General features: G+C 48.8%; 1 protein-coding gene and 1 long non-coding RNA gene across 2 annotated transcripts; one reads left to right on the top strand and one right to left on the bottom strand.

The window, feature by feature from the left end:
• Positions 1-1,521: 1,521 nt before the first annotated feature.
• Positions 1,522-20,157, bottom strand: LOC138995506 (uncharacterized). Its single transcript, XR_011468637.1, has 3 exons — positions 18,853-20,157; positions 12,660-12,787; positions 1,522-1,659 (listed from the first exon to the last, which is right to left on the bottom strand). It is a non-coding gene; the product is annotated as an uncharacterized lncRNA (long non-coding RNA).
• LORICRIN (loricrin cornified envelope precursor protein) lies at positions 18,838-21,652 on the top strand. The gene is made up of 2 exons (XM_070395998.1): positions 18,838-18,862; positions 20,058-21,652. Exon 2 carries the CDS (start codon positions 20,081-20,083, stop codon positions 21,443-21,445), a length of 1,365 nt encoding a protein of 454 aa, XP_070252099.1. The 5' UTR covers positions 18,838-18,862; positions 20,058-20,080; the 3' UTR covers positions 21,446-21,652.
• Positions 21,653-22,728: the final 1,076 nt, after the last annotated feature.

The following is a 22,728-nucleotide window of genomic DNA, read 5'->3' as shown; positions in this document are numbered from 1 at the left end:
CATAAAACATATGGACGTGCTGTGACCCCGGGATCCTGCTTCTAGGAATTTACCCTAAAAAAACGATGGGCTGCCCTAGCTGGCTTGGCTCAGTGGATAGAGCGTCAGCCTGCGGACTGAAGGGTCCCAGGTTCGATTCCGGCCGAGGGCACATGCCTGGGTTGCAGGCTCATTCCCCAATAGGGGGTGTGCAGGAGGCAGCCAATCAATGATTCTGTCTCATCATTGATGTTTCTATCTCTCTCTCCTTCTCCCTTCTTCTCTGAAATCAATAAAGAAATATATTTTAAAAAAACAAACAAAAAAAAAACGATGGGCAATGTTGAAGAACTTAGATGTATAAGGACACTTACTGCAACAACTGTATTAAAGCAGGGAAAAGGCAATAATGTAAATCATCAGCAATAGATCGCTGATTAAATAAATTGAGGTGTATCCGTGCAATGGAATATTATTCAATCATTAAAATATGGTATAGAAGAATTATGTTATTGTTAAGTGGCACTTTAAAATAATAAATACAGAATCACATGCTCAAAAATAAACACCAGTGTAACTTAGGCCTACAGACTTAATTTTATTTTATATTGATGCTTTCTATATTTTACAAAATGTTCTAAGTAAGCATGCAAAATGTTCTTTGTAATAGAAGGTTATATATACTTTGTTCATTGTTTTCAAATGATAAAGAAGCCCTAGCCAGTTTGGCTCAGTGGATAGAGCATCGGCCTGCAGACTAAAGGGTCCTGGGTTCGATTCCTGTCAAGGGCACATGCCCGGATTGTGGGCTTGATCCCCAGTGGGGGGCATGCAAGAGGCAGCTGCTCAATGATTCTCTCTCATCATTGATGTTTCTATCGCTCTCCCTCTCCTTTCTTCTCTAAAATTAATAAAAGTATATTTAAAAAGAAAAGAGAAAACTGTTCCTTTGTTCCTGTATCTGATCTGTCTTCCTTTCTTTGGTTCTGGTTTTCTGTTTCTATTTCATAAACCTTGTAACATCAGTAGTCTTTGCTATGGGTTCGAGGATGGTATATTAGTAAACAAATAATAATAAACAGTTTTTGACTAAAGCATCACAAAAAACAAAGATGACAGTTCATCACAAACACAAACCAGTGAATTCCAACTGAAGTCATGAAGACCCCAGCTCTCCCCATGGGCTGTTTCTCAGCGCCAAGGGGATGGGGCCAGTCCTCAGCCTCATCCCAGGATGAGGGGCTGCAGGGACCTGGCCTTCCTTTGCTAAGCACCCTCCCAGCCCAGGACGGGCCCTGTGGAGGGAGCTGAATGGGGGGGTGGGGATGAACCCACACAGCTTGTGAAAATTGGGCAACCAGTAGTGCTCTGTCTGGCCTCTAGGACCTTGAAGGCCCAGATCCCCAGTCATCTGATTTAAGACCTGTGGTGGGGCAGTCACAAGTGACAGGTCTCCTAAACCACACAGGGTAATGTCATCCAACTTTTGAAGTGTACTGAGCCTTTCCTCCTGCCAGGATGGCCCTAGAGGCATATGGCACTTTCTGGTCCATCAAACACACTGATGCCCCTTATGTCATTAGATCCTGCAACGGGCAGCCTGCTGGTGCAGGTGTGATCGCGTCCTCGTGGCCACGTTCTCTGCTGTCTTCCCAGCATCCAGAACTGCACCTGTGTTCACTGAACGGCAATGGACGTGGCATCAAATGGACATTCATGGTAATGTGCTTCATATATTGTTACCCGGCAAATAAAGAAATCAGTACTGCCCTGGCCGGTTCGGCTCAGTGGATAGAGTGTCGGCCTATGGACTAAAGGGTCCCAGGTTTGATTCCAGTCAAGGGCACATGCCCAAGTTGCAGGCTCAATCCCCAATAGGGGGCATGCAGGAGACAGCCGATCAATGATTCTCGTTCATCATCATCATCATCATCTCTCTCTCTCTCTCTTTCTCTCTTCCTCTCTGAAATAATATATATAAAATAAATAACAAAAAGAAATCAGTACCTACTTCTCAGGGTTATTGAGGAGACAAAATCAGGTCCAGTTGTAAAACCCTTGTCAAGGTAGCTGGCCACTGTATGGGGTAAGTTAAGGTATCAGAAGAACCAAAGAATTAGCGTAGAAGGCATCCCACTTTCCTAACCCCAGAGGTGCGGCTGCCTACAGAGTTCCCAAGACCCAGGGTCCTGCTCCAGCAGGCAGCCCTGCAGGGTGGGGCGGAGCTGTACCCCATTTCACCATAGTCCCCTCCACCCATTGATTCCTACAGCTGAGTGGTTAAGAAATCCCTTTTTTTCTCATCACGGAAACTGCAGAAGAAAGGCAGCCCCTGAGGGGCCAGGTTGCCCAACTGCTGAGTGTTACTGGCAGTCAGGCATGTCCTGGGAGCGGTTTTTCCAGAAGGAGAGATGGATTATGTGCTGATCTAGGCTTTCCCTTGTGATGAAAGCCATGGGCCCCTCATCTCCCTACCAACCTGGGGGTCCACCCTGTTGCCTCCTCCCTGGGGGACAGGGAGCCTCCTGGAAACACACAGGCTTTCTGGGCCTCCCCACACCCTCCTCCTCAGCAGACACCGAATGGGTATGAGAACGCGCATTCCGCAGCTGCCCAAGGAGATGCACCATGGGAAACTGGGCGTCATAAGCTCCACTCCCTTCCCCTGGCCCTCGAGGATGAGGACGGAGCGGGGCCTGGACCCCTCAGGGCTCCACATGAACACGCACTCACGCCTGCCCGGCCGGAGGCACCTCCTCAGCCGCCCTGCACCCTCATTTACTCAGCTGCGCGATGGGAGAAGCAATGCCAAAGTCACAAGTTAGTTTAAGGATTAAATGAAGCAGCTCTGTGCTCGTCAGGACAAAGGCATTCAAGGATTTGTTTGTTTGTTCCACAGGACATGGTCAGGCCAAGGTCACCAGTCAAAGCCGGTCATCACTTCCCGGGGCACCCCGCCAGCCCCTGCCTGGTCCCCAGCTCCACTGTGCTCTCTCTCTGACAAGCCCACTGCCACCTCATTCAGCTTTTCGCTGGGATGCCAATATTGGAAGAAACAGCTTGGTTTGCAAATTTAAGATATAATCGTGCTTCTTTCTTTCCTAAAAGTCCTTGGTGGCTGCTTGTATCCTTGAAGGTAAAAGTCAAAGCTCCTAAATATGGCTTTCCGCTCCCTCCGTGATACGACTTGCCTTGCCCTCCACCCAGGCATGTGCTCTCCCTAAGAGCTGTCCTGCGGGATCCTGCAGCGGCCTGTAGGTGCCCTGCTGCGTCACACCCAGGCCTTCGTGCCTGCTCTCCCCTCTGCCTCGAATTCCTCCCCCACCCTCACAGTCCCTCTGACATATCCTGGGCTCGAACTCTATAAGGACCCCACCACACTTTGTATGTCCTTGTGTGTCAACCTGTAGTGCAATCATTGTTCTAATGTCCATCCTCCGTGCAATAATGGGGGCTCCTCAGAGGCAGGGGCGCGGAGAGAAGTGTGCCTTCCTCATGTCTATCTCCAGCTTCCATCCCAGAGTAAATGTTCAGTGAGGGCCTGAGTGCCATTTCCTTCTGGCCCCTGTAGAATTTGCTGGGTCAGAAGGAAATTCCTCTTTAGTCCGCCTCCAACACGCCAACAGCTCAACCCAAGATCTCTTGCCTTCAAGTCTCAGGTACCGGGCCCCCCATCAGTCTCTTTCCTGGGCACCCAGCATAACTCAGCTCCTCCCCCACCTGCTTCTGCTCCAGCACAAGTGGGAATTTCTATGCATCCATATTTGCATGTAACTATATTTGCATTTATGTTACCTGTGCACAAACACCGGGTTGCTAATTATGACAACCTATGTCCCCTCGAAGTTTAAGAGTGTGGTCTGTGGCTATAGAATAGAATAGGGTAGACTTTCCAACCAAGGCTTGAAATGCCAGTTTCCTTACCATTTTGTTAACAGAAGCAAAATGAATGCCCCAGACATGAGCTCCATCACCATCTGAGGGTAGTAAGAGTAAAGGTAACCATAATTCTCTGGCCCTAATCATCACCAATAGCCCCAGAATAATGCTAGCCTTTATTGACTGTTTTATATGTGCTGATTGGAGGACTAAGAGGATACATGGACTGACTTAGCATCCCCACCTGTGTAAAGGATCTGTCACTTAGGGCTTGAGACCCCGAGTAATTGCATGGCTTCTTTCTGCCTCCATTTCCTCACGGGTAAAAAGGGGACCCCTGTGGAGAGGTCACCCAGTAGGAGTGAGGCCACATTCCAGCGGTGGAGGAAGGCCTCCCCAGCCACACCTGGCCCAACACCCCCACAGACACCGAGCCCTGCTGAGGGACACTCATCCTGTTCTGCCAGGCTCAGGAATCAGAAAACAATTTATTTGAAAGAAAAACACATCGTTGTGCCTCTAATGGCCTGTCCAAGCAGAGTAAACACAACAGCCGTGGCATCTCTGGAACTCTGTGGCATTTCTGAGACTCATTCCAGCAAAGACAACAAATCATTTGGACTTGAACCAGGCTAATTCCATTTCTATCAGCCAAGGGTTTGGCTGAAGCACCTCTATTGTCTCACGTTTGATTCACTGGGGAATTAGGCACAATGAGCAGCAATGAATGTTACCCTGCTCTTGAGTCTTCCTGGTGCCTTCCTCTGGATTGTATTAGGTTTCCAAGACCTGATACTATGCTGACAAAGGCCTGGGTTAAGTGTGGCATCTACTCGTATATGTCCTGTCTGTAGCCTAGTCGTAAGCGGTGATGATAATGGTGGTAGTGGTGCCAGGATGGGCTCCCAAGCAGGGCTGGATGACCTCCTCACCGGGGCAAGCTCCTCTTCCAATGAAATAACATTCTCCTGGGACCAAAAGCAGATACATCCTTGGTTATGCCGTCCCCCCTAAGTTTGTTTCACCCACACTTACAGGACACCACTGCGTGACGGACACTGGACTAAGTACTAGGGGTTTGATGATCTAGAAGTTTCAGTTCTACCCTCAAGGAGTTCTTAGTCCAGTGAGGAAAACCTACACTAATATATAGTGTAAATATATTAAGAAAATGATCATTTTTCCTTAAATAATAAGCCCAGAATGTTATAAGGGCTCAGGAAGGGGTCACATAACCTAGTGTTGGAAGAGGCTTCTTGGAACAGGTAATACCACGCGTGGTGGGGAACCTCCTTTACATTCAACCCAAAGCAAGGGTAACTGGGAGTCCTAAAGCCTGGGCTTCCCCTGCTGACGGGAGGCCCAACAGTCTCCGCTATTCTATTATGGAAGCTTAATACACCAGCTTTAATTTCAGTTTCTTAGGGTTCCTCAGCGAGCTCGATCTGGAAGATCCCCAAGACTGATGGACCAAACCAACAAAGTGACCTTCAAACCCAAAGTTGTCTTGGGCTGAACTCTCCACATGCTCCCTCAACCCAATGCCAGTGGCCTCAATGTGAGAAGATCCACCAAACCAGGGGCCAATCAGGCTGTCAGCATTTTTGTGCGAGGAATTCTAGGATTTGGGAAGCACTAGTTCTTCCCTCATGGAGTTCACAGTCCTACCAAAGCTGGGGGAACTTTGGGATCAGCCATTCCAGACCTCTCACCGTGTAGATGAGGAAGCTGAGGTCAGATAGTGTGGAGTGATCTGCCCAGCATTTACATAAAGCCCAGTCCTTCTCCCCACTGGGCTAGAATGCGTTTCACAAAGGCAGGGGAATGTGTGTGTGTGTGTGTGTGTGTGAGCGTGCATGTGCACGCGTCTCTGTCTATACCAGCGGTTCTCAACCTGCGGGTCGCGACCCCTTTGGGGGTCGCACGACCCTTTCACAGGGGTCGCCTAAGACCATCGGAAAACACATATATAATTACATATTATTTTTGTGATTAATCACTATGCTTTAATTGTGTTCAATTTGTAACAATGAAAATACATCCTGCATATCAGATATTTACATGACGATTCATAACAGTAGCAAAATTAGTTATGAAGTAGCATATTCCATGTACCACCTGTATTATTATTTTATGGTTGGGGGGTCACCACAACATGAGGAACTGTATTAAAGGGTCGCAGCATTAGGAAGGTTGAGAACCACTGGCCTATACGAATGTGTGACAACTAGACAGCTCTCAGAAAACATCTGCTGACACTGAGGTTGGTGCAGAATTGTATCACACAGGTAAGAGTTTCATAAGCATGGAGATGGGAGTCAGACAGACCTGGCTGTAACCCTGGCTCATTTACTTCTGAGCATATCGCTTTGGGCAAGTTCTTTATGCTCCTCAAACCTCACTTCTGTCATCTATAAAATGCAATACTAGTCCCACAGGTGCTCAGGGTTTTATTTTATTGTTTAAATCCTCACCCAAGGACATGCTTAGGGAGAGAAAGGGAGGGAGTAAGGGAGGGAAGGAGGAAGAGAAGGAGGAAGATAGAGATAGAGAGAGAGATAGAGAGAGAGATAGAGATAGAGATAGAGATAGACCAATCAGTTGCCTTCTGTAAGTGCTCCAACCAGGGATCGAACCTGCAACCTAGGTATGTGCCCTGACAGGAATGGAATCGACACCCTTTCAGTATACAGGACAATGCTCAACCAACTGAGCCACTCCGGCTGGGCGGTGATGAGGTTAAATGAAGTAACAGGCGGAGAGCAATTAACATAGTGCTTGGCACACAGTGTGTGCCCAACAAACAGTAGTTGCTGTCATTAGTAACAAAAGGATGAAGTACTGAATGAGTGCCTCAGAGAAGAGCATAGAAGAGAATTGGACAAAGGGGACAAGGCTAGCCAGACCCTTAATTCAACATCAACCACCGGGAAGGCAAACCCACTGGAGACAATCTGCCCCTAAAACATTCCTCTGGTCAATTCTCCACCCTCAACCCCTCATGGACACCTGACATTTTCCCATAAGAGCGTCATCCTTTGGACTATAATTCTGAACCTTATAAATTGTGTGCCCCTGGATGAAGGCCCACTTTTGCTTGTTTGTTTTTCATTTTAATAAACACATAAAAAAATGCATTCGTTTTTTCAGTTCTTTCCATTTTAATTATTTTTCACTTATGAAGCCCCACTCTGAACTACTACCCAATGTCTACACTCTAATTTAAATACACTCAGCTCACCAACATTTAATTAAATACCTACTATTGTTCAGTAGTTTTTCCAAATAATAGACCTTGTTTAATCCTTATAACATCCACAAAACATAGGCAAAGGAAATCCATTCTACACATAAATAGTTTCAGAAGGTTGAGTAATATGATGTGTAGGCCCATGGCTACCGAGTGATAACACCAGGATTCCACCTGTCAGCTCCTGAATGGCCATCTCCCTCAGGTCCAGCGCCCGTCTCAGCAGGGAGAGAGCTGGGCTTCTGAACCTTCCCCTGCCCACAGAGGAGCATGGGGTAGGACTCCTGCACCACAGTCTGATTTCCCAAGGGCGTGTCTGGAACCTCCAAAGGAAAACAGCAGGGCCCATGTTGTAGTCGAGGGTTCTGGAAACCTCAGTCATTCACTTCCCTCCTTCAGTTTTTCCCATATTCCATGTACCACCTGCATTATTATTTAACACGTTTCTCTAGATCGACTCACTCTTTTTTTTTCCTTCACTACATTTATGTGAAAAGGTATATTACCGAAATATTATTCCTTTTACCTCATTCTAAGCAATAGTATCCATTAAAAGTATAAATGATAAAAGGTGTTTGTTCTAATACACAAAGTGGTGCACTGGGCCCCGGCCAGGTGGCTTAGTTGGCTGAGCATCATCCCAGACACCAAAAGGTTGCAGATTTAATCCCCGGTTAGGGCACAGGGAGGCAACCAATTGATGTTTCTCACATGTTTCTTTCTCACATCAATGTTTCTTTCTCTCTCTCCCTCTCTCTCTAAAATCAATTTAAAAAACACAACAAAAACATATCCATGGGTGAGGATTTAAAAAGAGTGGTGCATAGCTATAAACATTTCTGGAAAATATATCAAATTTTATAAAAATATCACCTTTATATACTATTTGTGGCTTGAAGAGATAATAAAGTTTTACTTTGACAATCTATCCACATTAACAAATGAATGAAAATATTAAAACCCATTAAGATCTTTTGAAGATCAAAAGTAACTTTTAAATAACATTTTACTCATTCCCTTTGCAAATTACCATCCATTATTTTACATGTGTAAAATAATTGTTTTCTCCCTCTATCCACAATCTTCAAATGTGAATAAATCATTTAAGGAAGGGGCAATGGGGGGGGACTCTATTTTCCCCCCTATTCATTCTCAAATGCTCAAATGAGTGGTTTATATTTCCAGATTTCATTTCCTAATCTTTTCTCCCAATTAGAAATGTCCACTCCATAGCCCAGGGTTGGAATTGAGTTCTCTCCTATATTGACCCAATAATTTTGAGGTTGGTATTATTTTATATCCTGTTTTTTATTGGATTTATTGGGTGGCATTGGTTATATAGGTTTCAGGTATAGGATGCTATAATACATCATCTGTATGTAAGTTGTATTGTGTTCATCACCCCACATATTCTGCATTAAGGTCAAGTGACTTGCTCCAAATTCCAAGACTAACAAGGAAAGAACTCAGGATTCAAATACCTGTTCTAGCACAAACTCTACTGTTCTCCTAAAGAAAATAAAAGAAGTGATGCAGAGCTATTAAATAAGGAGGGCTGTGATTCGCCCAGGGCAAAGCACACCTCACTTTATGTGACTCTTCCATAATCCAGGGGGATTATGAGGAAGGAAATGTCCTAATTAATCATGGAGAGCAATTAAATACCATGAATAAGTAAATCAGATGTTAATATCACAGACATCTTGATAATCAAATCACACCAATAATTCAGAAACCTTTTCTAACATCCAAGTAAAAACTTCTAAAACTATGTAATCTCGATTATCTACCCCCTTTGGGGACCAAACAGGCCCTATCAAATTTTGGAGTTGCTAGAATTAGATCAGAAAACCCAAAGTTGGGGAGGGTGGGGAAGTCATTTATTCTCACTAAACTTGAACCAGCGGTGTTACAAATCCTGAAACAAATCTGTCCTTCCTCTCCCTCCCTCTCTTCTCTACTTCTTTCTTTCTTTAAATTTTCTTTTCCAAACACAGTTTACATCCAATATTATTTTGTATTAGTTTCAGGTGTACAGCATAGTGGTCAGACAGTCATATACTGTACAAAGTGTTTCCCCTGATATTTCTAGTACCCACCTGGTACCATCCATATTTATTACAATATTGTTGACTATATTTCCTATCCTCCCTCCCCCCCCCCTCCCTCCCTCCCTCCCTTCCTTCCTTCCTTCCTTCCTTCCTTCCTTCCTTCCTTCTTCTTTCAATAAATATTGACTCAGTGCCTGGTATGTCCACAGGCTCCAGGTTTACCAAGAGCTGCAAGGCCACTCCTGCCCTCCAGGAGCAAACAATCTTGTCAGGGAGGTGAAAATAGGACAGGCACTTAATGTCCTCCCCACCTAGATTAAAATACTTGACATCCAGGCCATTGAGGATTCCAGAGGTAGGCATTCACTCATCCATCCATCCTATCAGCATTCACTGTGGGCTGCGCCAGGCCTTGTGCTAGATGCTGGAGACGCAAAACAATGATTGAACAAGGTTGCCCTTCCAAGGAGACCTCAGTCTAGGTCAGGGGTGGGCAAACTTTCTGACGCGAGGGCCACAATGGGTTCTTAAACTGGACCGGAGGGCCGGAACAAAAGCATGGATGGAGTGTTTGTGTGAACTAATATAAATTCAAAGTAAACATCATTACATAAAAGCGTACGGTCTTTTTTTTCAATAGTTTTATTCATTTCAAACGGGCCGGATCCGGCCCGCGGGCCGTAGTTTGCCCACGGCTGGTCTAGTGGGAGATTGGATCCCTGTGCTGGGAGATGCTCTCTCCATCAGACTGGGTGTTGGGGACGGCTTCTTAGAGGTGATGTTGGGTGGAGTATTGAAAGTAAGTCGAAGTTAGACAAATGAAGGAAAGAAGACATTCACAGACGCGGGAAAAGGCACAGGGAAAGCTATGAAGGCATTAAGCGAAGCCTGGCTCAGCAGGGTATGGGGTGTCCGGAGCAGAATGCTCCTGTAGGGAACTAATCAGATGTGGGCAGAACCTGGGCCACAACAGGCCCTTTGACTAAGAAATTTGGGTTTCATCCTAATATGGGGGCACTAACGATGTTCAGCAGAATGACATAATGAGGGCAAATCCAGGGCCACGGAGAATGACGTGAGTTAGTTTCACACAATGCAGTTGCTGTGGGCACCGAGGGCAGGCTGACAAGTGAGAATCAGAGAGCAACCCAGGGCTTGGGAAGAGTGCCCGCGATCCCGTGTCTTCCCAGGAAAGGGGGGCGGGTTCTGTGAGAAAGAGTCGGTGTGAGGAGAGATATTAAACCCTATGGAGGGCAGGGCTTTGGAGGAGAGAAGACAGACATACATAAACACACACATACACACACATCCAGACACATCACACTGACACACATACTCACATGTACACACAACACATAGATATATACATATGCACACATATCACATGGACAAGCACGTATGCATACATATAATGACAATATGGGAGCCAAAGTCCAAACCTAGAGAAACCTGCCCACACTAGATCCAATCTTCCACCAGACCAGCTGTGGGCAAACTACGGCCCGCGGGCCGGATCCGGCCCGTTTGAAATGAATAAAACTATTGAAAAAAAAGACCGTACCCTTTTATGTAATGATGTTTACTTTGAATTTATATTAGTTCACACAAACACTCCATCCATGCTTTTGTTCCGGCCCTCCGGTCCAGTTTAAGAACCCATTGTGGCCCTCGAGTCAAAAAGTTTGCCCACCCCTGACCTAGACTGAGGTCTCCTTGGAAGGGCAACCTCGTTCAATCATTGTCTTGCGTCCCCAGCATCCAGCACAAGGCCTGGCGCAGCCCACAATGAATGCTTTCCGATCCTCACTCTAAGCCCACCTCTTCCAAGGTGCTCCCAGTTGCTCTTTTCTCCGCATTTCCTTGTCCCATGGGCTCTTGGCTGGCATTGCATTCAACATCCTACCTGACTTCTCCTAATTCCTACTGAACTGTCGACTCCTTCTCTGCCCCGTCCCCATACCTCCTCACATACACTAAATGGTTGCTTCTGACCACACAGCCCCAGGGAATCCTGGCCCAGAAGTCTGTGAAGAGATGGCATTTGAGGAGACAAGATGAAAACAACCTTTGGGGGAAAACGATGACTCTGTGGTGTAAGACCCCTGGTCGGCAAACTGCGGCTCTCGAGCCACATGCGGCTCTTTGGCCCCTTGAGTGTGGCTCTTCCTAAGCCTTAGGAGTACCCTAATTAAGTTAATAACAATGTCCCTACCTATACAGTTTAAGTTTAAAAAATTTGGCTCTCAAAAGAAATTTCAATCGTTGTACTGTTGATATTTGGCTCTGTTGAATATGAGTTTGCCGACCACTGTAGTTAGTCTTGGGGAAACTGAGTCACCAGGTTCTGCACAGGAGACTCAGGGGAGACGAGAAGTAAAGGGTTGGGGGTTCCTCACACAACAAACCTTTCTCCTCACCTACTATACAGCCACACTGTGCACCTGAAGGAAGATAAAGTCCCTGCCAGCGGTCTGAGAGGCAACCATGACCCAATGAAATCCAACAACAAGTTCTCGAGGGTACAGAGGTCAAGGGACAACTGGAAGGTCTAAGTGCTAACCATAGGAGTGGGCACTAGAGCACAACCATTAAAATGAATGGTTACAGAGACTATGAAGGGACATAGGAATATGGGGGTCACATGGAAAATGTCACATGGAAAATCAGCACCCAAAATCAGGAGTTTATATATAGGGGAAGTATGCATAAAAAGAGCAATGTAAAAAGAGTTACCAAAACTTTAACATCAGTTGTATTTGGATACTGGAATTATGAGTGACTTTTTTTTTCTTTGCTCAGTTTGTACTGAGGCCACTTTTTCTTTCTTTACGTTTTTACAGCAGAATGACCTCCTAGAGGATTAGGGGGCAGTTCCCCCCACCCGAGGGGAATCACTGCCAAGGAGCACTGAGGAGCCAAATTAATCCTTCTTTGGATTCAAAATGACATAGACTAATAATAGGAAAATCTAAAGCAACCCAGCCTGCCCACATGCCTTTCTTAAACCCCTGCAATTATACCCACCCTGGGTAATGACACTCTGCAAGGTTGCTCATAACCCAGCCAACTTTCCTCACCGGTCCTCCTGCTGCACCCCTCCCTCCTCCTCCACACTCAGCTCTGGCCAGGAATCCTCTTGGAGAGAGAAGTCCCCCTAATGCCCCCGATTTGAGCCCGAGGTTGATGCCTGGGGAGGATGAGAGTCTCTGTGCTCTTTCCCAACAGCTCATGGTCTTGTCATCCCATCTGGTTCCTTCCTTGTCACTGCCTCTGCCCCTCCTCATCTCTCTTTCCTCTGTTTAGAGAGGGGCCATGGGGGGAGGGGCCCAAAGGAAACCTGGAGGGAGTAAGTCAGATGGCCTTAATAGGTGAAGAAACTGAGGCCTGGGAGACAGTGCCTTGCCCAAGCTCGCAGGTCATTGGCGCTGGGGCTGGGTTTAGAGAACAGGCCCAACAGGACCCCAAAACCTTCTCAGAAGAGAGAAGATTCTGATCCCTACCGTCCAGAACACACCGGAGACTAGCAAACCTCACAGCCTCCCTGGTGCTGCTTCAGGTCTGGCCAGAAATCTGACCACTGGGCCGTAGGAGGACAGGGTCACTGGAAAGCCATGATCCAAGAGATACTCTGAAAAACAGGAAGCAGAGACAAGGGGAGAATCAGGCACTTTGGGTGAACGATGAGGGATGGACAGGGAGAGCAGTTTGCCATGGACAATTTATTTAAGCTACTTTCCATGGAAAACTAAATCAGATTACATTTGCCCTTGGATGTGAGACCAAATTCTCGTCACCTCTTTGGCTAATCAACAAATATTTAGCAAATATTCACGTGGAGGCCCAGCCCTGAGTTAGATTGGAATAATAAGATTTAGACAGGATCTGCTCTTGCCTGGATGGCCCTTTTAGCCAGAAGGGAAGGCTCTAGAAACCTCTTCCATATTTGGGCAGTGGCTTCACAGGCCATCACCTCGGGAGTCTCTGAGCACATGGACAAACCCAAAGGAAGTCCATAAAGACCTAGCAACCAAGTCATTATGGTTTCCACCCTGTTAAGCAGTGGGAAGATTTGTCCCAAGTCATCCACCTAACTTCCACAAGTTCAGCTATTGAAATAAGGAGTATCATTTGAAGAATGAAGGATAACCAGCAAGTCGGAGGAACAAGGTTTACTGGTCAAGACACAGAATGGATCCAGATTCTGGTTTTCAGTAGTAAATCCTAGTTACTAGTCTGTGGGTGAGAGAGGAGTCACACCACAGCCCACGGCAGCCTCAGGGGGGATTCCTGAAAGCAGCACTTAAGGATCAAAGTTGACTTATGACCTACCCAAAGGTCATGACTACAGGGATGATAACAGTCTAAACATTTTTATTCATTTTCTTTTTGCTGGACCACTACCAAATGCTGTGGTTAATTTCTGATATCTTCCTCCTTTGAAACAGATATTCCTAATAGGAAGCCTGTAATTATTGAATGTGCTCATCTCATTTGCTTCTTTTTTCCCCAAGAGGGCCACAGTGGGAGGAAGAAAATGAATTAAGAACAAAAGCATTCCATGGGTGTTTGTGTGAGAATAGAGAATAAAAATGTAAGAAAAGGGGAAAAAGCATTGTGAACTTCAGAGATAGAAGAGAGTGAACATCGCAGTGTGGTGTAGAGATTCGGTGGCATTTTTCTTTCTTTTGTGTATCCCATTTTATATATTAAGAGAAGTCCAGGCTTCAATCAGTTATACTTATCTCCATCATTAAAGGCATTTATATCTTTGAGCCAACATTCTTGGACCACCCTGCACACAGTCCTGCGAGGCCTCATGAGACGCTGCCTGACCAAGAGCAGGACTGGAGCCCACAAGGACTGCTCACTGCTCCTCCCTGTTGGTAAAGCTGGCTATGAGCTCAGGAGGTAGGCCCTGAGCCTTCAGGCTCTCTGCAGTTGCCCATCTGTGAAAGGGCCTTGTGAAATCAGCAATTTACTTCCAGGCCCAGAGGCTAGAGCGCCCAGGCCTAGCTCATCAATAAATACTTTTACTGTCATTTTTAACTACTCCCTGGTCTCACTGCCAACACTGGAAGTACTCTTGCCAGGAGAAAGCAGAAAGTCACACCCTGAATCTATAGTGGATCTCGAGGAAGGAGGGGGGAGGAGGAGGTGCTGGGGGAGGGGAGCTGAGATACTGGTTTAGTCTTAGCTTTGGGAAGTAGTTTAGCCTGTCTGGGCCTTAAGATTTTCCATCTATCTTTGCAAATGTTGGGCTTGATTGGATGATCTCTGCATGTCCTTCCAGCTCCTGAGTCTACCAGTGCATGGAATTGTCCCTAAGGAGCTGGGAGCATCCATGAGAGCAAATTCTGTTCCCTGTCTCCCAGAGGGCATGTACTGGAGCCCGACTGGGCATCATCCCTTCATTCTGCCTATACTGTACTGATCTAAAAAGAAGAGCTACATAGTGCTTGCAAAAAATGCAAAGTTTAAGATCAGAAGATCTGAGTCTGAATTCTGGCTTTGCCACTTCACGGCTGTGGGAGTTTGAGAATCCCATTAGCCTTTATGAGCCGCTTCCCATTTGGGAAATGAGGACATAATATCACTGAGCACACAGGACTGTTGTGAGGAATAAACAAGACACACATGTGACAGCAGTCCATGAACTGAGCGTCTGTCCACATGGGAAGCAACTGAGCCAGGCAAACACGTCCCAGGGGCCCTGCTCACCCTGCACGCTAGCCCACAAGCCATGTGGGAACCCACGAACCACTCAGCTGTGGTCCTCCTCCACACAAAGAGCCACGGAAGAACCTGAAAGGGTCTCAAGAGTCCATACGTTCTGGTCAAGCCCCAGGGGGTATAAACTCTATGAAACTTGGGCTGCAGAGTAAAGAACCAATGAAGACCATCCTCTCAAGGACAGTTATAACTTGAAAAAGGAGACAAGGCTACTGGGTCTGCTATTTGCAGGCTGGAACCAGCACACTTGTTCCTTATAGTCCTGAAGAGCGAAAGTGGCCAAGGGAGATGGAACCAGTGGGTGGGATGAACCTCTCAGGAAGCTTCCTGGGGACGGAGTTCCAGAGCTGTGAGCCACTCGGGACCTGGCCTTCTCCCAGACCTCTAAGCTGTTCTCCCCACTGAGCCACCTCTTCACACTGCTCACCCAGGAGGGCTGGAGAGAGGGGAGACAGGGAGCCCACAGAGGGCCGAGCTCGGAGATACCTCCCAGGCCCAGCATCTAAGAGAAACAAACGATGCTACAGGCTTGCAAACTCTACGCCTGCCCTGTGTTCATTTTCTTTACAAACCACCTGTTGCCATTTTCCCCTCAATTACGACTTTGTGAGCATTCGTGCATAGCTTTAGATACTCAAAGACTGTGATGAGTGGGCTTCTATCAGATTGAGGGTCCCCAAACTTAAGAGCTGTAATCGTCCCTCAGACAGAGGATTGCCTGGGCACAGTGACCATGTGTCCCTCAAACCCGGGCTGTTAGCCAATGGGAAGCCAGAATCCCCTTCAACTCCACCAGGCCTTACAGAGCGCCTATTAATGCCCCGCACCACACTGGGCACTGTGCACTGTGCAACAACTGCTTTACGGCTGTCCCCTCTAAGGACACATGTCCCGGCAGGAATCGTGTCCTCATCTGTCAGGCTGCAGCTCTCAGACATGCCGCAAGCACACTGTAAGGTTACATGTCTAAAGGCCATACATCTTAAAAGCCTGGCCTGCCAAGTCTTACAAAACTTCAAATACCTAAGTGTAGTAATTCTACAAATGTCCATCATTTCCTCACTGATATGCTGCAATGAGATCACCAGTTGCTGTCCACATAGATGGCCCATTGGGACTTCTGGTCTAGAGGGTAAAATGGGGAAGCAGGGACATGTAGTCACAACCCAGGCAAGGTTAACTCAGGCTGAGAGCCACAGGAGCCGGCACTGCTCTCGACACTATGTTGTATCAGCCTTTTCTGCAAGTTAACAGAGTAAATGGACTAGTTCGGTTTTTCTTATTATATGCTCTGTAGGGTGGCAGAGGCACACAAGGAGTTACCCCCTACCCAAATGTCCCAAGGAGATCCATGCACAGCTTTGAAAGCCTTCGGCCTCTTCCCTGATGCTTAGTGTAGTGCCCAGTACACCGGTGTTGGCTATACTCATGAAAAAGCATTAGGCTCGTCAACCTGATAGAGTGAAAAAAACACACATATCTTTCTTAGAACATAAATCCTCATAATTAGCACGGGTAATTTGAAGATTATTAGCTCTTTGAGGTCACCTGCACTTGAGGTGCCTAAACTTTTTAAAAAAATATATTTCTTTATTCACTTCAGAGAGGGAAGAGGGAGAGAGAGATAGAAACAGCAATGATGAGAGAGAATCATTGATCAGCTGCCTCCTGCATGCCCCCTACTGGGGATTGAGCCCACAACCCAGGCATGTGCCCTTGGCCAAAATCGAACCTGGAACCCTTCAGTCCGCAGACCGGTGCTCTATCCACTGAGCAAAACTGGCTAGGGCAAGGTGCCTAAACTTTGCAATTTCATAGAGAAATAACATCACTCTCAATATATATATATATATATAATTTTGACAAGGACATGAAAGAAACAAGTATAATTTCCTATCACTTTTAAAAGAAATGATATTTTAACAACAAATAAAGGTAGGAAGGCCATGATTTCAGAATGAAAGGTTTTCCTTCTCAAGCACGCACTGCTGACTATTCCTTTCCTTACATTTCCCTGAGAACTAAAGAACACACAATGGGACAACATGGGCCCACAGAGCAGTGCTAGAACCATGGTCCACACAGGCTCCTCTCTCCGGTACAGCCCGACTGAAAAAACTGTTTTGTACCCACGGCAATCATCTATTTGGCAGCTGTTTCCCTCCAAAATCTCCATGTGCTTCAGCTTCAAACTGAGAAACCTGCCTTTTCAACAGGCCCTACCATCTCCCTCCTGGCCATTATCTAAGGAGGGAGTCCCTGTGTTCACCTGGGTTCGTGCTGTCCACACTAAAACGAGTGCCACCAGTTTCTAAAGGTCTTAATCAGGATCATTTGCTTCATTAAAACTCCACCTTAATTAAGCACCAATTTATTATTGGAGCTGTCATTACAAAACATAGTTGGGTGGAACAAAGTTCAAATGTGGCATCTTAAACAATAGCAATTGAGTTCCAGTGATGAAAGAAGGGGGAGCATGCTGTTCTGCATACACAGAGGGGATGGTACTGGCCCAGGGTCAAGAGGAAAGTTTTATTTTCCTAGACAAGAGCTTGCCTCAAGTCATCCATGGACTCCCTCCTGACCTGGGGGTCCAAGGGTAGTCCAAGTTAGAGGTAAGAATGTGCTGTTATGGGAGGAAACAATAAAAAGAACAGCATCACCCCCACACTTTGCATACAACTATGTTCTCTTGACAAGCCTAGGAAACAGGTGTTACTATTCCTATCTGATGGGCAAGGTAACTGAGCTTGTTCATTCAACAAATACTTACTCAGAGTCTCCTGTGTATAGGCGCCAGGTAAGGTGCTGTGACTTTGTCAAGGTGACACAGCTGGCAAGTACCAAAGGGGGCACCTAAACCCAGACACCTAACCCCAAGTTTATTCATTCCATGGCTGTCTCTTAGGCTGAGGTCATTGTTGCCACACAAGACCACAGGACACCAAAGCCAAAGGGCTGTGGTGGCAAGGACCACATGGTTGATCTTTAGCTGGCTCCTTTGCAAGGAAAGTCAGTATCGATTACCAAATGTCACAGACACCTGCTGTCCCAAGAACAAATCAAAGTAGCCACCAGTGTCCCATTACAGTGGGGCCTTGACTTACGAGTTTAATTCGTTCCGTGACGGAGTTCATAACTCAAATTACTCGTATGTCAAATCATAAAGTGAACGAGTGAGACACGTGATGCTGGGCTGATGTTGTGGCATTCACTGTGACGTTCGCTGCGCCAACTAGCGGTGGGGTATCTGAAGCTGGCTCGTAACCCGAATTTTAGCTCGCAACTCAAAGCAAAAAATTGGCCGAGAGACGGCTCGTATCTCAAAAAACTCGTTAGTCGGGACACTCGTAAGTCAAGGCCCCACTGTAGTTACAGCAGTATCCACGGTGTACAACCCCGAATTGGGTGCAAGGATTTCATTCACTGTCTCAAGCACAGGAGACCCTGGGGGAGAAACATTTGTCAAAAGAGGAGCAAGCTCTCTTTAGAGTTATGAAGGTTTCCTAGCAATGGGATCAGAAGCCAAACTGTGGGATTTGAAAGGTCCCACTCCTTCGGCCAAAGACTGAAATCTCCAGTGTGATTCCCTTAGGCCATGTCAAGAGTCAGTCAGGGACATACTCCTCAGGCATGGCCCTCTGGTGATGGCATGCACCCTGGGCCAAAGGATTTGAAAACAATGTCAGTCATCCACTCCGGCTGGCTGTCCCCCTGCCCAGCCTGCGGCACAGTTGCATCAGAAAAGGGGCCAGTCACACACACACTAGGGCTGCCCATTTCAAGAATGCCAAAATCTCTATGAATGCGTGCAATCACAGGGGGGTGGGGCGACAACCTGGGTCACGTAACAGGCCAAACACAAAGAGACTGGCCCCGATCAATAGATGAGTCACAGCTAGAGTATAAAACCTCAGAAGCTCCAGTGCTCCTCACACAGCCAGCATCTCCCTCCTCACTCACCTTCCTTTGGGTAAGTGTGGGTTTACTGGCCCTGGTCTTTTCAGCGGGTCTGGCCCAGGCCTGCAGAGGCTAGAGCAGGGGGATGGACAGGCGAGGTCTCTCTTTGCTTTGGGAGCTACTGGACCTCTGGCTTCCCAACTGCATTTGTGCTTAGAGGGGATTCAGGCAGGAAAGAAAGGGGGGCCGGGCTGATGCTGTGGAGATGGTGTTGCTTGTCTTCTGGCCGGAATGTAAACTTCACAACGCAAGACTATCTCCTGTCTCTCAGGCACCCCTGTAGGGGCCAGGCCTGGTGCTGGGCACAGGGAGACACTCTACGGAGACTGTCTGAGATGGCCTGGGATTGGGTTGTCAGGAGGGGCGGAGCCTACTCTCACGGAGTAGAGGGAGAATGAGTCAGAGAATGCTGCTGATGGGAGAGATTTTAGGAGCCATCAGAACCCCAAGGCTTGTTTTACAGAGAGAGGGAAATGACTTGTGAGATGCTGGGATGCAACTTCCTACTAGTCCAGTCCCCTAGACCAAGGTTGGACTTCACAAGTGGTAAAGGCGGTGGCTGACGTCATCGGGTGAGAGATGGTGGTCCAAAGGACCAACGGAGTCCAGGCAGGACCATGGGGGAGCCTCCTTTTTCTGATAACTGTCCCGGGTGATGGCCAAGCTCAGTGGGATAGACCAAGAGCTTGAACTAAAAGTTTTTGCAGAGAATATGTTACCGCAGCTTTCTGGTTTTCCAACAAGCCCTCTGTGGTGCAGGGGATGAGTAAAATCCCCACCCTATGTGAAGGTCTGTGGTATTCTTCTATTTGCCCTCATTGATTCAGTGTTGGGACTGGAAGAGACCTGAGAGATGAAGTACTCCAACCCCTCACTTTACAGGAAGTGAGGAAACAGGAGAGAGTGTGGGTCCTTTGCTCCAAAATCACACAAGAGGCCAGAGGCAGAGCTGGGGAGAGAAGAATGGGCACCACTAACCAGGCTATATAGGTAGAGCTTGGAAAAAACCTCCTTTGAGAGGACGCAACTCTTTCCAAAATTCACCGCTCCTAGGAATCCCAGCTGAGAGCCCTCCGGATCTGAACAAGGAGAGCATGAAGCCTGCCCAAGCAGGCTGCTCCTAGTGATGGGTTGCCATGGCTACAGCTGCCTCCTCCCCTTCATCCTCTCTCCACTGGTCCATAATGCTCTCTCTGCCCTCCTTCCAGGGTTTCCTACCACCTCAGAGAAGATGTCTCAGAAAAAGCAGCCCACCCCCCAGTGCCCCGTGTTCTGCGGGAAATCCTCCGGCGGCGGCGGCGGCTCCGGCGGCGGAGGCTCTAGCTGCGGCTACTCCGGCGGCGGCGGCGGCGGCGGCTCTAGCTGCGGCTACTCCGGCGGCGGAAGCTCCGGTGGCTGCGGCGGCGGCGGCGGCGGCAGTTATGGTGGCGGCTCCGGAGGGGGCATCAAGTATTCCGGGGGCGGCGGCTCCGGCGGCGGAGGCTCTAGCTGCGGCTACTCCGGCGGCGGCGGCGGCTACTCCGGCGGCGGCGGCAGCTCCGGTGGCTGCGGCGGCTCCGGAGGGGGCATCAAATACTCCGGCGGCGGCGGCGGCGGCTCCGGCGGCGGAGGCTCTAGCTGCGGCTACTCCGGCGGCGGCGGCTCCGGCGGCGGAGGCTCTAGCTGCGGCTACTCCGGCGGTGGCGGCTCCGGTGGCTGCGGCGGCGGCGGCGGCGGCTCTGGAGAGGGCATCAAATACTCTGGCGGCGGCGGCTCCGGCGGTGGCGGTGGCTCTGGCTGCGGTGGCGGCTACTCCGGCGGCGGCGGCGGCGGCTCTGGAGGGGGCATCAAGTACTCCGGCGGCGGCGGCTCCGGCGGCGGTGGAGGCTCCGGCTGCGGCGGGGGCTCGTCCGGCGGCGGTGGAGGCTGCGGTGGCTACTCCGGCGGCGGCGGCGGCGGCTCCGGCGGCTGCGGCGGCTCTGGAGGGGGCATCAAGTACTCCGGCGGCGGCGGCTCCGGCGGCGGTGGAGGCTCCGGCTGCGGCGGGGGCTCGTCCGGCGGCGGTGGCGGCTACTCCGGCGGCGGTGGCTCCGAGTGCTGTGGCTACTCCGGCGGCGGCGGCGGCGGCTACTCCGGCGGCGGCGGCGGCGGCGGCTCCGGCCAGCAGATCTGCCAGAGCTACGTAAGCGGCTCCTCCGGTGGCGGCGGCGGCTGCGGGGGCGGCTCCTCCGGCGGCGGCGGCGGCGGCGGCTGCGGAAGCGGCGGCTACTCCGGTGGCGGAGGTTACTCCGGCGGCGGCGGCTGCGGCGGGGGCTCCTCTGGCGGCGGCGGAGGCTCTAGCGGCTACTACTGCCAGCAGACCACGTGCGTCCCCCAGCAGTGCTACTACGGCGGGTCCTCTGGCGGCGGCGGCGGCTGCGGAGGCGGCTCCTCCGGGGGCGGCGGCGGCTCTGGCTGCGGCGGCTCCTCCGGGGGCGGCTGCTCCTCCGGCGGTGGGGGCGGCGGCGGCTCTGGCTGTGGCGGCGGCTCCTCTGGGGGCGGCGGCGGCGGCTCCGGGAGTGCCAAGTGCGTCCAGGTCTGCCAGCAGAAGCAGACGCCCAGCTGGCCATGCAAATGAGGCCCGCGAGACGCCACGGAGGCGCGGGAGCTGGAGGTGTTCTTCGTGGGCGCCGACGGGCTTAGTGTTCTCGTGATAATGCCATGAGGTTCCAAAGCCTCACCGTTTTAACCCAGCTGGAAGAAGCCATTGAACCCTCCAGCTGTATCTTGTTCTGCAGTTTTCCCCTTGGCTTCTGCACCACTACCTCCCAACCCCAGTGCCTCCTCAGCCAATAAATTTGCTGATCATGAGAATTTCTGGGTATCCATGAGTCTTTGTAGCTTCCAAGTTCATTCATTCTATTCCTCTTCTCTCTTTTCTTCCATTCACTCACCCATTCAACACATCCATTTATTCTACTGGGGAGAGGGAGGGTGGGTAGATGGGAGTCACCAGGGGTGGGAAGAATGCCTGGCAGCCAAAGATAGGAACTCTGATTTGGAGCTTAAGGTCGCGAAGTGCTCCCCAAACACAAACATCTTGGGAAAAGGTTTCAATAAACAGCCCCTGTGCATTGAGTAGCCACCATGGGTCTTCTCATGGAGCTCAGTGATTTTTAAAGACAGGGCTGCCCTGGGCAGATGCCTTCTCACAGTTCAGAGCCTACTCTGCAAGGTCTGAAAGCAGGGCGGCTGTACCGTGGGGCCACCAAGCTTATGCTACCCAGACTGACAGGAGAAGGCGTCCTTGTGTCAGACGCTTATGAGCCTCTACAGTGTGAACACTGTTCCTGGGCACTTGTAGGGATGACAGGTAGAGGAGCTTCGCTCAACTTAGGAAAACACGGTGTAAGTGTGTGAGATGTTAAACACCAGAACCAGAGGGACCATGGGGAAACACAGAAAGACAAATCACCCCTCCCCAGCTCTGTTATTTACAGTCACTGCCACCTTCATCATTTTACAACAGTCATTTATGGAGATCAAAACACGTATGAGCTTTAAAGATCAAATAGTCCAACCACTGCATTGGACTTCTAAAGTTATTTAAAATTTCCTTCTTTTATTAGGTTGCTAAGAGTTTTTATATGGTGGTTGAAAACTGAGGTGACACCATGGAGTTTGTTCTCTAATCTATGAATGGAGTGAGTTATATTAATATATTTCTTCCATGTGGAATCAACTTTGAATTCCTAGAGTAAAATTCAAGTTATTTTACATCGTTCTTATGAATTTTTGAATTTAGGTTAATAATTTTATTTCGTATTTTGCATCTGCATACATAAGAGATATTGATTTGCGGTTCTTCTTTATTTTACTATCCATTTCTGGTTTTGGTGTCAACGATAACAGACAGCTTTA

This window comes from Myotis yumanensis, unplaced genomic scaffold (assembly GCF_028538775.1).
Source record: "Myotis yumanensis isolate MYYU_CA2020_CCGP unplaced genomic scaffold, mMyoYum1.0.hap1 SCAF_17, whole genome shotgun sequence".
Taxonomy (NCBI): Eukaryota; Metazoa; Chordata; class Mammalia; order Chiroptera; family Vespertilionidae; genus Myotis; species Myotis yumanensis.
Note: the sequence above shows the minus strand (reverse complement) of the source record. Positions and strands in the feature narration are given on the sequence as shown.